At 45.9% G+C, this 16465-nt stretch overlaps 1 protein-coding gene across 4 annotated transcripts in view; it reads right to left on the bottom strand.

Annotated features, from left to right (window-relative positions):
• Positions 1 to 16465, bottom strand: part of SLC38A10 (solute carrier family 38 member 10) — a 748880-nt gene that overhangs the window by 180331 nt on the left and 552084 nt on the right. For all 4 annotated transcript variants that reach the window (XM_069655155.1, XM_069655156.1, XM_069655158.1 and 1 more), the window contains 2 exons: positions 4810 to 4986; positions 2705 to 3187 (listed from right to left, as the gene is read on the bottom strand). In XM_069655155.1, coding sequence (XP_069511256.1) covers positions 2705 to 3187; positions 4810 to 4986 — 660 coding nt within the window. The remainder of the gene's footprint in view (positions 1 to 2704; positions 3188 to 4809; positions 4987 to 16465) is intronic.

The raw sequence follows: 16465 nt of genomic DNA, 5'->3' as shown, positions 1-16465 counted from the left end.
TCAATAAAGGTTTTCATTCAGTATTCTAGACTAGGCGTTGACTTAGCTGTAGTGTTGAATTGAATCCTCTTACAGTAACTTCGGGTGCGGGCCTCAGCTTCCCCTCTTTGGAGGGCTTGGGGCCATTACTGTGCTTTTCCTTTTGTCCCCGGCTCCTCTGATAGGGCCGCTTGGGTGAGGTGAGGGGCAGCGTCTTATCGGCTTTGCTGTTTGAGGGCTGCTTTCTTCTCCTGTTGGTTCTCGCCTCCTGGCCTTATCCGGCCCCATCTGGAGTGGCCCGTGCTTCTCTGAGCTGCTCCTGCGTTGGGTGATCCTCTGCTGCAGTTCTGGGAGCTGGGTCAGTCACTGCGGTCTCTGGCACCTGCTGCTGCCTCAGTTGATTCGTAGACAGGGCGCCAACCCCTGCCCGGGGGTCACTGCAGGAGTCTGCGTGTGGGCGGGTTTCGGGCCGCAACAGTGACTCGCTGGTTGCTCTTGATGCCGGTATTTCCCCCTTACGTATTATTCCATCTGGGATTATCCGCAACCTCCAACGTTGCATTCCGGCTCTGCTGAGGTGTCGGATTGATTAGACCCTTGCTCCTGCTCCGTCCAAGTGCTGATTGTTACCCGTGCATGGGTTTACCACCTTTTACAGAGGCTTTGTGTGCTTGTGGGGACGGTGAGCACCTCTACACAGTGTTCTCAATCCGGTGGCCATCTTGGCACGATCAGCTTTTTTGATGACAGCGCCACCAATTTTAGTGGACAGTGACAGTGTTCCCGTTGTGCCGGTTGCACCATTACCGGCATGCCGGGTTGCACGCTCTCGCAGGGTTGTAATGTGCCAGTGGTTCCGTGGTTGCGGTTGCCAGAAACGGTGCCACTGGTTCCATGGAATTACTGGCAAACTCGTAATGAGGGCCAAGGTTTGGGGAATTGTTGGTTTCACATCAGCCTCATAACCAGCCAGCCCCACACACTCTGCTCCTTCCCTATACTATTCCAAACAAGGCATCAATGTCTGAACGTAACAATCCAGATGAGATCCCAAGGAATGAAAAACTAGCGCTAATAACTTAATACATTAATGTAGAATAAGGGTTCATCAATTGATTTAAGACTTACATGTAGTGCTGTGTCCATTCCCCGCCCAAAAGGCCAAGCTTATTGACCTACACCTGCCATCTCATGCTAAAACCTCTTCATACACTTTCTGCTCGGCTGGTTCCTCTCTGGCACTTTCTTCCACAAATTACTTGTATTCACATTCACACACATTCCATGTGTGCTTCCGTCTAAAATGTCCACATACATTATTTTCGACTTCTTTTTCCTGGACGACTTATTCACACATTCACTTATGTCTTGAAATGCATGCTGGTCTTTTCCCCTAATCCCGACTGAATATAAATGTGGCATCTCTGAGGGAGGATGCTATTTTTCTTTTGTTGAAGCATGGGGTGTCCTGCGCTTTTTCTTTGCACCCTCGGTAGTTAAAGTTCCTGTCATCCTCTTGCAACTTCTTTTATTTCAGAAAAGCAAATAGTTATGATCCAGTCGCCTTTGGTGCTCGCCCTGTGCATACGAGTGGTTTTCATATGGTTTATTTTTTCAGTGTGTATACTGCAACATTCATCTTCACCCATGCTCACCTGCTAGTCCCAATTATGTACTCCCCCTCTCCCCTTTTTGCAACATTTGGCTTCACTTGAGTGCAGAACCCCTGTATTTGTAATCAGTGCAATGTGTGAAGTTCTTAGCTTAAACTACAATGTATGGTGATCCGCAGAGTCAATGTGTTATTCCGTCCTGCCGTGTCACACTCTCTTTATTCCTCAGTAGCTCTTATATATCGATTGTGCGGCGGCCACCTTATCGTAGAGGGGTCTGATCTTTGTTCATTTGTGCCTTGAACTCTGACACATTTCTTCGGGGAATGCATTAAGACCTGCAGTGCTTTTTTGAGGGTGGGGCGTATATGATGGCTTACATTCAATCTTCTGTCCCAAATAGCACAATGCCCCGTTTTGGCTATTTTAAAGTATCTAATTGATGCAAAAAGAGAGTTCAAATACGCAAATACTATTGCTAGCTAGAGCTTTGATAGTTGCCAAGAAACATAAAAAGGATTAGGAAGGGAGTTTATGCCCAAAAATAGATGATTAGGATGTTGACATGTCCTTACTCTCAAGGTATGAACAAATACCTTCTAACAGTTGCAAAAAATAAGAACATTATGATCAAATCTAGGCCAACACTAATGATCTACTTAGATTAACAAAGGTCCTCTGTGAACAAGTCCAGTGTCACCATTTTAAGTAAGCTCATGCCTTTAACATCTGATGATTGTCCCCATTTCTTCTTGTGTTTTCCTAACGGGTCACTTGGTTATTTCTAGTTAAGGCAATTTATTGTGTTTGTATGTTGTGGGTTTATAACCTGTAAAACGGTACATTTTTATGTTATGTTACGTTGACTTATATTGTGCACCACTACCACCCAAGAGCAGTCTCCAGGCCTCGTTGTCTTATGTATATGGAGAAAGAACACTGAACATTAAGATGAACCCAAATATGTGCTCATTTCGTGAATACGCAATTTAAAAAGACCACAAAGAAAATGTCTGATTAGTAAAGCACTGAAATGTTTAGGGCTAGAACATTTCTTACCAACAACACAGATCACATAACAAAAAGTATTATGGAAGGAGTGATACACTTACCTGTGTCGACCTCCTTTCTCCTCTCAGCATCTCCTGCTGGCTCATGGGCATCGACAAACTTATCGTCACCTGCAGCTTTCTCCTTCATCAGGTCTTTCTCATCAGCCTCAATCTCTTTGGGGTGCTGTGCCAGTGGACCGGGATCCAGATCTTTGTAGGCCGGCTTCTGCTCCTGTCTTGTGTCCCCCACTCTATTCACTTCGACTGGTGGGTTTTCATGCACCTCTTTCTCGTGCTCAGCTTCCCTTGGGCTGTCGACACCCAGTAGCTTGTCTGGATCAGGCCGACCGCCGCCACCAACATTTGGTGGATTCTCTTCTCGAGCAGCCAGTTTCTCTTCCTCCGGTGGGTTCTGGACAGCTTCATTCTGCTGGAGCTTCTTTTCTTCCGACTCTTCTTTGTCCTGCTGCTCGTCCACCTGCACGTCGTCGTGTGGGATGGGTGGTTCATGGCGATGAGCCTTTTCAACTGGCTGAGCAAAACCTAAAAATAAGAAAATAAGCTTGCTAAATCAATAATATATCATTTGAAGGAAAAGAAGATAGTCAAATAACAGTTACAACTCTGGGCGTGTTGTGTGGGGATATTAGAGTGGTGCAGTCTCACCTTGTTTGATGAGAAAAAAATGAAGTGAGAAAAAAAAATGTAGAAGATGTATGGTAATTCTTTTTGGGTTCAATTCAAACAGGTGAAAAACTACAGAACTACGCAAGAATCTTTCAACTCAAGGAGAACTCACGCAAAAGCCTTTCACCTTTAGATGAAGTATTTACTTTGAACCGTGGTGTCATTTTCAAATCCATGTAACAGAGCAAAGCTGTCATCAATCCCCAAATTCTAAATGTCACATTAGTTGATGCACAAATCAGAGGCTGATAATTAGAGAGAGAGGACACCAAAATGCTAGCATCATCTGAGAACTGATCGCCTTCAGACTACAGGATCGGGCGAGCTAAACCTTAAAAGACATTGTCCGATTTCCGCCGGCCTGGGGCCAGATTATCTAACATATGCACAGGTGCTATAAATTGAGCAAATGCTTAGATAATACAGAATGAAAAGTTGTGTCACTGTCATATCAACTAAAAACGTTTGTACTATGGCAACAATGAATCAGACTGTTTTTGTACTCTGCTTGCTGAATAACAAAAAGAAATGTGTATATTGCATACCTTTTCATGTTACGCAGCAGACATCGTAAATAATGCAGCCTTCTTCATTTTTGCCCTAGTGAAAGCATTTTTAGATAATACAGATTGGTTCGATCCCGGTTTGATCCATTCCGTATTATCCAAGCAGCAAATTTAGTGCTATATTTATTTGCTACATTTTCTAAACAAGTGCAGAGTTGTGTTTGTCTGGCCCAAGCAGGATTTCCACTTGTTCTAGGCTGATTTATAAAAAGAAAATTCATAGGTCAATTTGTAATGAGACATGGTATGCATTTAAATATCACTTCCTCTGAATTCTAAGCCAATTGTGACGCTGTAGGCATGGCAAACCTATTATTGCTGCTAAAACCGTCATACAAGTAGATAGGGGGATACGTCCTCTCTACACCACCCACTGTGTTCTCCTCTGCCCTTGCTACTCACAAATGGGTTGAACTTGGGCAGCTGAGCAGTAGGGGAAGAGTTATGCTCAAGGCTGCAGGAATAATATTCCACTGAACTCGGAGGATGAACTCTCTACACCGGTAGGAACCAAATCTGCGACTTCTGACTCTGACCATGGTTGGTGCTACCAAAGCCTTAGGGTGTTCCAAAGCCTTAAGATGTTCTCAAACTCTGGCGAACATGATCACAGTAATATTGCTTAACTCACACATTAAAGCTCCAGTTGTTAACCCCTCTTCCACCCCTCCTTTCCTTCCCCCCCAAATACCCAGATTTCCAAACAGCAATCAAAAGACTGATCTTTGAGATAGAGCATTTACTTTAAGTGTTGGGCTCCTGCAACAAAACTTGAGGCTTTGATGAGATCCAAGATGCACACCAATTATTCTCAACTACTATAAGGCGCTATTCACTCAGTCAAATGCAGATGGGCATACATGATAGAACGTGCAGTTATTCCCTCAAACACTCCTTACTCTACCCAAGTACCTTGGTCCGGCCGATCCAGTTGCACCTCCTCCTGCTTCTTTTTCTCCTTCCCCGCCTCCTCCTGTGGCACCACCTCGATGGGGACCTTAATCTGGGGCTGCTCCACCTCGGCCTTCTCATTCTGCCCCTTTGGTTTATCACGATCATCTTCTGGCTCCTTCATGGCTGGGTTTAGGTCTGTGGGCAAAGGAGAGGTTCTGGAATGAGAACGGTGTGCATCATGACTGCTAATCAGTGCCCTGAAATCATGAAGTGTCTCCCCGCCCTTAGAGGACCCTCACAAACTGTGGCAAGGAGTCCTATGTGAAATATTCGGATGTAAACATCTCAAATAGGTCCACAGTAATTGAAAGTACACATTTTTTAACATTAAAAATTCAATGATATGGACGATTGAAATTAATTTTTTTTAAAAATGTGTTCACCAAACCTCTATACCTGTAAACTAGTTCCACTACCCCCAGCTTCTTTGGAGCTTAGGTGTAAGCACTATATAAATAAATAGAAACCCTAAAATAAAACAAATCACTATACTACCCGTTCCCTCTCCTAACCCTAGAAGTGGACATAGTCACCGCTTTCTAAACTTCATCCTAAAAACGAACCTCTTCGTTGTGGGGGTATTCCCTCCGGAGCCAGTCCCCACCCGGCTGTACTACTTACTATACCTAGATGCCTCACAGACTCGCTCAAACTTTCAATCCTGGAGGGCGACAGTGAAAGCTAAGACAGATCTGAAGTTGCGTTCCATTCATCGGCGGGTTTTAGGCCGTATATATTGGACTCCAGAACGATGAGTGCGATGGGCTTGATAGATAATGCTCTGTGCTGGGGCTGTCAATAGATGAGGGGAGCTTTACCACACATGCTTTGGGAATGTAAGAAAGTGTAGGATTTCGGGAGGGAGGTATTAGGCAGAACGGATGCAGTGTATCATCACCTTTTGCGCACCTTTATAGCTGTGATTCTTCTATCAGATAAGGGTAGATGCGAGAATGCATGCAATTCTTCAAGTTGGATTGATCAAGCTTTGGTGATGGCTAGTAAACGAATTGTGAAGGTGTGGAAGACCAGAAAAAAGCCTCAGGGAATTGTATATTGGATATGCAATCACTTTCAGGATTTGGAAAAATTAAATCAGTACAACAACGACGAGAGGGAGAATACTTGGAACAATGGGGACCGTTTAATGATCTGTATGGGTGAGTGGGGGTTAGTTATTGAAATATAAATTTGTAGTAGTTACTTAGGGTTTAGGTGTTAGGGTTGTAGGGGTAATGTATCGTTTGTGTTCTGTGTTGTGTTTTATGTTGTCTTTGTGTGTGTTATTTATTCATTAGCTTTTATGGGCGGGTCATTTACGTTGACTGAAAATTCTTTTAGTATGTATGACAATTAGAACTGGTTCTTTAATAATTATAACCACATAACTTTGAATTGTTATTGTAATGTTTATTGTTTAAACAAAATAAAGATTTTTAAAAAAAAACTTTCGATCCTCGTCGTTTTCCTTTGTGAGCTGCCAGTGTGTGGAACTGATGTGCCACGAATGACTTCTGTGTCGGAGAAATTAGCCCCTACTGTTAATGAAAGCAGACCAGCTATGCATGGTTTCTGCTGCCTTCGTTTCGTTTTCTATGTTGCCATTTTTGCACCGTTTCAATTGCTACAGAGAAGTTCAACCTTGGAACTATTCACTTCATTTGGAATTTGTAGGTGCCCAGTAGAAGTTGAAGTTTCCCCCAATGTTTAATGTCCACATGCTAATACTGGATCCAGTCGAAACCTTCTGTAGCTGAGCAGGGAGATTAACAACACAACTACTCAAGATAAAAGAAATCGTTGGGACTAATCTAGGATTCTTCACCTATTTATATTATTATTGCTGTTACAATTATCTGTTACTATTATCATTACCATTAATAATGATATTTTGAACACATTAAATATCTGGGATAAAGTACCCGCTACTGTACGTTAAAAGAATATGGACGTGTAATATACTTTTAACGCACGGTACGTAGGGGGTATATTATAACTTATAGTACATGGCCACACACTGCCATCCCCTCTAATAGCAGGCCTGCCAATCCATATAATCAATGTAGAATATTTGCGGATTTAATAAAAAGGCTATGCTTTCAATGTGTTGCAGAAAAACAGTTTCAACATTTTAATAACATGCACTGAAAAAACGTCTTCATTCTGTACTTTAAGCTAAGTAATAGCATGCATCGTCTTGTTCACATGGCTAAACTTCAGCACTGCACAAATTAAACATTCTACCATAAACAGTTCTTTGGTATTTAATCGCGGTCAAGTGCCACAGAAAACTAACAAGCAAGGTATTTGAAAAACTTTTAATAGCTTTACTAACCTGCTGCTGTGACAGCTGGAAATCTGATCCTTGCTGGCTCAAGCAGTGGGCATTGCGACGTCACAACGTAAGCGTAATAACGGATTATGGAGAAGTTGTGATGTCATATTATTATTACGGTCAGTTGTGAGATCACAACAAGCCTGTAAATAGCAACATTATTTCCAGGCTTTTATACAGATATCGTAGGCTACCATGTTTTATAGCATACCCCCGCTCACCATGCAGTGAGTACACAGCTCGTCTCCAGCTAGCTCTCCTTTTGGCGCTGCGCTCCATTGAATACCGTCGAGTCCCCACGATAGGTCCAGTTGTACACATGGCTCTTCCACCTTATCCGCATGCCTTCCTGAGCATCTTATCTATCCCTCGCTACCCTCATCCCAACTATCTACCCAAAGCAGCACCTCCCTAACGCTACTGAATGCTCCATCATACTCCTCCTGTGCCTCTCTGACAGGCAGCAGCACTTCCATGCCATGAACTATACAAGTAGCCGTTATATAAATGCAAGAAAACATAACTTAATTAACAACAAATAAGGCCATTATTTTCCACTTGCACGACCCTCTCGGGTACATTGTATTCTTGTCCCCTATTTTAATGATGATCACCCAAAAAACTCATCAGTCCGTGGTTTGTGTGTGGCCATGATTTACATATAATGCCTATGGTCGGTTCCCTGTGGACCCAGCAATGTGCAGACATGTTCATTAAGTCAAATAACACTTAGATATTGGAATATGTTTTGTGCAACTTATTAGTCAGTAGACAGTATATATAGGAAAGCCATTCCTTTAATTACCTTCCGAAAAATGTGTGTGTTCATAGTCTCCAAGTTCGGTAGCGTACATGCAGTATGGCGGACACGCCAAAGACCAGTAGAGGTCAGTGTTTACCTAAATGTAGCAGCACTGATGCAATTCATACAGTATGAACATGCAAAGTATTAACCCTATCCTGGGCGCAGAGTGGGGCGGGGGGAGACGATTATACGCTGCTTCGGTTGGCCTACACAAATAAGTGCAAAGTGTATCAACTCCAACCATCAGTTACACAGTTAGTATAACAAATAGTAGATTCGCCTAGCGGGCACAATTCTGTTCCTGCATTACCGGTGAAGAGCAGTGCGCCTCACGCAATGGAGCCCGCTTCAGAGCGCAAGGACAAATAAGTTGGGAGAATGGGCAGATGAGGGGTGTGAGCGGAAGGGGAGCAGTAAAAAAAAAAAACAGGGTGTATGGGTATGACCACAGTAGTAGTAATGTCTGCATGTCTTCCTCGTGTGAGGGTCGCTGGCACAAAAAAAGAAGGGCTGGGCACTAAAAAATTAAAAGAAAAAAAAGAAGAAAAAGAAGCCCACACTCACACATTGCTTAACATAGGCAATCGGGTACTGTAGCCCCTGCCCCCCTCACCCAGTCGTATCCAACAATTAAACGAGCTTATTTTGTATGAATAACTGGGGCCAAACCAAACTGTATGAATAACTGGAGCCAAACCAAACTTGTCTTATTTTGACAAAACACGGTCGCAGTGTATTATTACATATTTACAACCATAAAATTCAAACACACACATTCCTTTTTAATAACACAGATGATCAGCAGCACAGTTTGTTTTGTTTTTTTCTCTTCATCGGCACTCCCCTTCAACTTTTAATCTCTTTTAATTCCTCTCCAGTCAGTTCTCTTGTTCTCATTATAAACTCTTTACTTTGCATGCTTGGATCTCTCTCCCCAACCTCCCGGAGCCTCCCATTAAGGGCGAATCACATGACAGCGGCCGCTGTTGGACTGCAGGGAGCAGCGTTATGCTTTTCTGTCCACCATCCAAGGCTGCAAGCTGACAACCAAAATTGGCGGGGGGTGTGCACCTCTTTATCGGACCTTGCCGCCCCCGCCGTATTAGGCTTACAGGGGGCTACTTACTCCTGGTCATTCTTGTCCTCTGCCACGAGGTTAGTTTTAGCACTGCTCGATCACCCGTTTAACCGCTTGCGACAATACATAAACACATTAGCAAACTTCAAATAGAAATGTTAGGGTGTGCTGGGTGGGACAAAGGTCTCCTTGCAGCAGGTGGATCTGCTGTGAAAGAGATGGCTCCCCCTGTGCCTCCCCTATATAGGTGTGAAAATCCCTTTGCCCGTCATTCCAGTGCTGGCAGGAGGCTTCCTCTCTTTCCTGTCCACAAGCCCCTTTTCTGCCTCCAGTTTCCCTTCCCCCAGGTCACCATACTAGTGACCACCCCATTTCCTGTTTCTTCTCTTAGGAAGATGCGGGGCAGGGAGGGTTCGTCCCTGCCATTTTAAGGCCTGGTGCCCCTAGCCCCTTCCTTCAGGGGGCCGCGCCATATGGTCACATAGGCAGTCGGGTACTGTTCGCCGCCCCCCCCCTCCAACTCCCCCCCCCCCCCATCACATCCAAAAATTTAACTTTAGCTTACCAAGTACGAATAACTGTGGGCAAACCAAACTCGTCTTACTGTGGCAAAACAAGTCAGCAGTATATTACATATTTACAACCATAAAATTCAAATACACACATTAATTTGTGATAACAGACGATTGGCAGCACCTTTTGTTTAGTCTTTCTCTTCATCAACACCCCCTTCAACCTTTTATCTCTTCTTAATCATCTCCAGTCAGCTCGTTTTCTCCTGATAAACTCTTTACATTGCATACTTAGGTTTCACTCCCCCAACCTCCCGCTCAGGGCGAATCACACTGATAGCCGCCAGCTGTTGGGCTGCGGGGAGCGCCGTTATGCTTTTCTTTCAACCAGCCAAGGCTGGAAGCTCGCAACCAAACGTACCTCTTTATCCGACCTTGCCGCCAGCGCGTGTTAAGCTAACATGGGGCTACTTACTCCTGGTCATTCTTGTCCTCTGCCAGGTTAGTTATGGAACTGAACGATCGCCTGTATAACCGCCAGAGCAAAAAGGGGTTTTCTGACCTTTGCCGCACCCAAACAATGAAAACATTATTATTTTTTTTATTCACATCCTCTTTCTCTTTGGGCATCTTCTAAATTCAATAAAGAGGTCCAACACAATTTCGAACAGATGAACCTGTCCTTCTCATAGTAACCAGGCACTCCTAGGTTAATTAGACTGTGCCCCATGTTGAAAAACCAGCCCTCCTGCAACATTTTGCCATGGCCATGTTCAATTTTTTTTTCTTGACTTTATTTATTTATTTTTACATTTGTATAACGCACAAATAGCCCTTGGGCACTGAGGTGCCGTTACTTGCAGGGAACTTAGTTACAGGGGGTACAGATACAGGTAGGTAATGCATTTCCATATTATACATAATACAGTAGGGTGCATCTTATCAAACATTTTGCAGGTTACCAAGAGATGCGTTCAGCAAATATGGGTGACGAGTGAGGTGCCCATCAGGTGAAATGTCATGAGAGATGCTTCGCAGAGTAGGAGGTAGGGCATTCCAGTGAAGTTGCAAGATAGGGGAAACTGGCGCCATCGGCTCAAGCTCTTTTTACAAGGGGCACGGCTCAGCATGTTGGCGTATGGTGTCCTGGTGGGCCTTGTAGAGATGGAGGGGTGGATCCTTTGCGATAGGTAGTCTGGTGCGGCGAGGTGGATGCACTTATGGGTCAGTGTCAGCGCTTTGAATATGCTTCTCTCTTTTATTGGGAGCCAGTGGGCTTATTTTCTGGCGGCCGTGATGTGCTCTCTTTTGGAGATGCGTTGAGCTGCACGGAGCGCATTGTTCTGGATGACTTGCAGTCTTTCCAGGTTTTTGGTGCAAGTCCGCAGGAAGAGTACATTGCAATAGTCTAGCCTAGAGCCTGTGATGGCTCTGGCTATGTTAGTGAGTTCTCCTTGGAGAGGAAAGGCCTAGCTGTGTTAATCAGATTAGCATGGTACGCAGTTGAAGAGGCGATTGCGTTGACTTGTCTATTCATGGAAAGGTTGGAATCCAGATAGACTCCGAGGGTTTTCACTGCGTCAGATGCTGGAAGTTTGATGGAGTCGATGGTGAAATGGCTAAACCGAGTGTCAAGGTTTTTGAGTGTGTCAGAGGATCCTACCAGGAGGAGTTCTGTCTTGTCAGAGTTAAGGCATAGTCTGGTGGCTGCCATCCATGTCTGGATGGTGTTGTAGATGTTGTTGAGTGTTGCCACTGCTGTAAAGTGATTTTGCCCGCCACCCCCACCCCCAAGAGAACTTGGGCACCATCTCTGACCAAATCAATTCACAAGCCCCAGGTCCTTGCTTAAGGTTCAAAACATGAGGCACATATCCTTCAGCAGTTGCCCCTGCCCATCTGTGTCAGGTCGTTCCCACATAGATGAATAACCATGTCAGAAGGGGCTTCCTTTTCAGTCAACCCCTTCACCTTGCTCATGTTTGTCCCTTTCCTCCGTGGATGCTACATGAGTATTGAGCTCTGCCTGTGCCTATTTCTGATTGTATTGCCAGTGCCCATATCTCAAGTCCTCATCACCCCCATGCCCTTGATCCCCTTGCCGCCCTGCTCGTTCCCTCCCCGCACCAGCTTCCTGGTTCCCCGTCCTCGTGCCTCGCGGCCCGTCCCACTTCACCTTGATTAGTCCGACCTCTGGTCCCATCAGACCCTCCTAGGGCAGCCCTCTGCCCGTGCAGCCATACCGCGAAGGCCCCGGGGCAAAGGCTCCAGATCGTATCTGCAGGTATCCGCAGGAGAAGCAAGAAGCCAGTAGCCTGCTGTCAACCAGCACCAACCAAGAAAAGTAAGTGTGGCAAGGGTGGGGACTTACTTCACTCCAGAAAGCCCTACCACTTTTATTTAAAAGTCTTAAAAGTTCTACTGTGTTACATCGTGCAACTTCATATTAAGGTCAAGCAATTAATCGTACCCTGATAACGTCACTGGATTGCACCTTGCATCTAGAGTGTGTTCCCAACAACATTGAGTGTGCCCTAATAGCATCACTGTGCTAAAGTTTGATTTTAGAACGTGTTCCCAACAACAGTGAGTGTGCCTAATAGCGTCACTGTGCTAAAGTTTGATTTTAGAAAGTGTTCCCAACAACACTGAGTGTTCCCAATAGCGTCACTGTGCTAAAGTTCGATTTTAGAAAGTGTTCCCAACAACATTGAGTGTACCCTAATAGCGCCACTGTGGTGAATCTTGCTTCTAGACTGTGTTCCCAACAACATTGAATGTGCTTCTAATAGTGTCACTGTGGTGAATCTTGCGTCAATTTGTTAAAGCTTAAAGTTAGAAAGTGTTCCCAACAACATTGAGCAAGGGATATCATTGAGTGTACCCCAACTGTCTTACTGTGCTGAGTTCCACTTCTAGATAGTGTGCCCAAATAGCCTTGAGTGTACCCCAATTGTTTCACGGTGCTGGGTTTCTCATCTAGATAGTGTGCCCAAATAGCATTGAGTTTGCCCTAATTGTTTCATCATGTTGAGTCTTGCATCTAGACAGTGTACCCAAATAACAATGAGTGTGCCCCAATTGTTCCACTATGTTGAACTTCACATCTAGATAGTGTTCGCTAAATGTCTCACTGTGTTGAGTTTCACATCTAGATAGTGTGCCCTAAATGGTTGAGTTTTACATTTAGATAGTTTGACCAAATAGCACTGAGTGTGCACTGGTTGTTTCACTGTGCTGAGTCTCACACCTAGATAGTGTTCCCAAATAACCAAGTGAGCCCTAATTGTTTCACTGTGTTGATTCTCACATCTTGATAATTCACTCAAATAACATAGATTGTGCCCTAATAGTCTTAATGTATTGAAATCCGCAACTACATATTGTGGTCAGACTATATCAAGTGTGTCCTAATTATCCCACTGTGTTGAGTCTCACATCTAGATAGTGTCCCCAATAACACTGCGTTAGTATGCCCATTAAGTTCCACTGTGTTGATCCTGCCCAATAAGTTCCACTGCACTGAGTGGGCCCATTAAGCCACACAGTGCTGAGTGTGCCAATAAGTTCCACTGTGTCGAGTGTACCCAATAAGTTCCACTGTGTCAAGTGTACCCAATAAGTTCCACTGTGTCGAGTGTACCCAATAAGTTCCACTGAGCTGAGTGGGCCCATTAAGTTCCACTGTGGTGTTGTGTGTGCCCAATAAGTCCCACAGTGTTGACTTTGCACCTAGATAGCGTGACCAACACCATTCAGTGTGCCCAATAAGTTCCACTGTGTAGAGTAGGTCCAACAAGTACCACTGTGTTGAGCGGGCCCAATAAGTTCCATTGTGTTGATTTGCATCTAGACAGTGTGACCATCACCATTATTCGGTGGTGAACTCACCATCGGGATAGTGTAGATAAACAACCCTGAGCAGCCCTTAAAACCGGACCGTATCAAACTCTACAACTAGACACTATGATAAAGCGGCACTAAGTGTGCCCAAAGCTTGTTGCTTAAGTTCCACACCAGATAGTGCCAACCTTACTATTTGAGTTTGCGCCAGTGTCCCACTCTCCTGAAATCCACATCCTAAATACTCTAATCAAGCCTTAATCCCTGCTACTCCACACCATGACTCCGCCCCTCATATCTAGATCCAAATTCAGAGCCTCACTCTGGCGTGCCTCGCCACCGCCCTTGAATCCACCCCCTCCCTTCCCAAACAACCCCACTGCTCCGAACCAACCACCACCCATCATCATCATCATCATCATCAACCCACCGCGCCCTCTATCCAACTCCCAAGCCAGAGGAGCCTGTTGGTGCTCCAGACATCCAAAGACCTCTGGTTCCTCCATCTCTCCCACCCACTCTCCTGCAAGCATACCCCCTGTCTCACCCCACTTTACCACATAGCCCAGAATCCCAACCCCCCTTCCGAACCGCCCACCCCTGCACCCAAAAGCGCAGACCCACACCCGCCGCCAAGCTTCCACTGCCCTATCCCCCCCATCAACACCCTCCAACACCCCCCCCCAACAACCATATCCCTTCCCTTTCCTGAGTACTGCACTCATCGCCCTGGCAAGAACGGTGGCCTCATCTCCATCCGCATCCGACCCTTCCACCCCTCTCTCACACACCGACTGCACCAAAACCCCTGGGAAGGAGGAAACGATCCTGGTCCCCATCTACCTCTCTCTACTCCTCACCCCTCCTCCCTCGACCCACTTCCACAATCCCTCACCGTCCACCATCACCGCCCTGCCCCCTCCCCTCACCCATCTTCCAACCGCTCTGCCTCGACTTTTCGCCCTGCACACCCGACTTCACCAACCCCATGAGACCCACACACAGATCCCCAACCCTATTGAATCCCTCACTTCCCTCTAACCGACCACCAACCCGCACCCACTCGTCCAACACTGTCCTCCTCCGCCCACACCCTCCTCTGCCTGCCTTCTCTTCCCCCCTCCATCGACCAGCCCGCTACCATCCAGAACCCGCTACCACCCTTCCCCCTCTCTTCCAACCATGAACCACACCCATCACCCCCCCTCCCCACTCCCACAACTCCCCCACTGACACCCCATTCAACTGCAAGGACGACTCCTCTTTCCAAAGTTAAATGCATCCTTTTAAATGCCCACTCTGTAGCAAAAAACACACACAGCATCTTTGACTTCCTCTCCTCTGACAATCCCAACCTTGTCTTCATCACTGAAACCTGGTTCTCCAACGACTTTGCCCCAGTTGCTCATGAAGCCTCCCCCCACCCCTGAATATTCTCTCATCCCACTCAACAGACCCTCTAGAGGAGATGGATTGGTAGTCGTTTTCAAATCTCACTTCTCCCTCTCACTCGTAGACTCCCAGACTTGCACTCCTTCCTGAAAATCCCTTCTCGTTAAACTCTCTATGCCCTCGTCATTATCCCATAGCGTCCTAATTATCTACAGACCTCCCGGCTATGACAGACATTTCACAACCAACCTCTGCAACACTATAGCCACAATCCAAGTAAACCACCCCTCTCTCACCCTTTTAGGAGACTTCAATATCTGGCTAGACATTCTGACCAACCCCATGACCCACTCTCTAGTCGACTCCCTCGATGCACTTAACCTCTCCCTTCACATAAACGGCCCAACTCATTCCAAAGGACACACCCTTGATGCCATCTTCATCTCACACAACCAGATACACCTAGCCCCCCCCATACCTCTCATCTGGTCTAATCACTTCATCGTCCCCTTCTCCATCCGCTCTCCTGCCCCCACACCCAATCCTGTACCAGCCGCCCCCCTCCTCCACAAATGCTGGAAGAAACTAAAGACCCTTCTCGTAGCACTGCTTCTCAGACCGCCCTCACCCACCCCCCATGATGAACCCTTAACCATCAACTGCTTCGACTCATGGCTCAATAATTCACTAACCCCGCTCACCCTCACCTGCCGCTCCTCCCCTTCACGCCCTGGCCCCCATCCCAAATGGTTTATTCCTGAGCTGCTGATTCGAAACAGCGAAATAAATCCCTAGAACGCAAATGGAGGAAAAGAACAATCGTCCGGAGTAGATCCAACTTTGCCTTGCACCATCGCTACTATAAAGCTGAAATCCGGAAAGCCAAAAAAAAAAAACATTACAACAATCAAATTCACAACTGTAAAAACCCCAGCAAGGTACTCCACAAAATCATTTCGGAATTTGTCAAATCATTCCTTACCTCAGCCTATTCTCCCCCTTCTCAATCACTCCGCGTCTCGCTCTCGCTTCACTTCTACTCCACCGCTCTCGACAGAAGCACCTCTCTTAACAACAAAGTGGCCCTCCTCTCACCGCCACAAAATCCGCCCCCCCTTCCAATTCCCCTGCCCGCCCGCCGCTGCAACAACAACAACTCCACCCATTTTCGACTCCTTCAAACCAATCTCCAGAGATGAATTTCTCGCCCTGCTCTCTGCCCGAAAACCCTCTGGCTCCCCCTTGACCCCTGCCCCACCTTAGTCCTCAAAGAAATATTCTCTTCCACCTGCGCAAGAGAATATGCAAGAACCATTCTAAACGACTCCCTTAGCTCTGGAATCTTCCCAGACGCCTTCAAAATTGCTCAGGTCAAACCTCTTCCAAAAAAAAATCTCTTGACCCCAAAAACTACCGCCCTTTCTCGAACACCAGGTTCCTTGCAAAACTCATCGATCGAACAGCTTACTCAAAACTAAACACCTTTGTGCAATCCAACAACCCTCCTGTCCACGAGGAGCATGTTTATCAGCCCTCCGATTCAACCCCTATATGTCCACCCTCCCTGGAATCATCCGCCGCAAAATATCCTGTGCTACAACTATGCGTATGATGCTCAAATCATCCTGAAACTCCTCAACCCAGACCTC

The sequence above is a fragment of the Ambystoma mexicanum genome, chromosome 3q, assembly GCF_040938575.1.
Source record: "Ambystoma mexicanum isolate Mex_15411 chromosome 3q, UKY_AmexF1_1, whole genome shotgun sequence".
Taxonomy (NCBI): domain Eukaryota; kingdom Metazoa; phylum Chordata; class Amphibia; order Caudata; family Ambystomatidae; genus Ambystoma; species Ambystoma mexicanum.
This window is presented reverse-complemented; position numbering and strand designations above follow the sequence as displayed.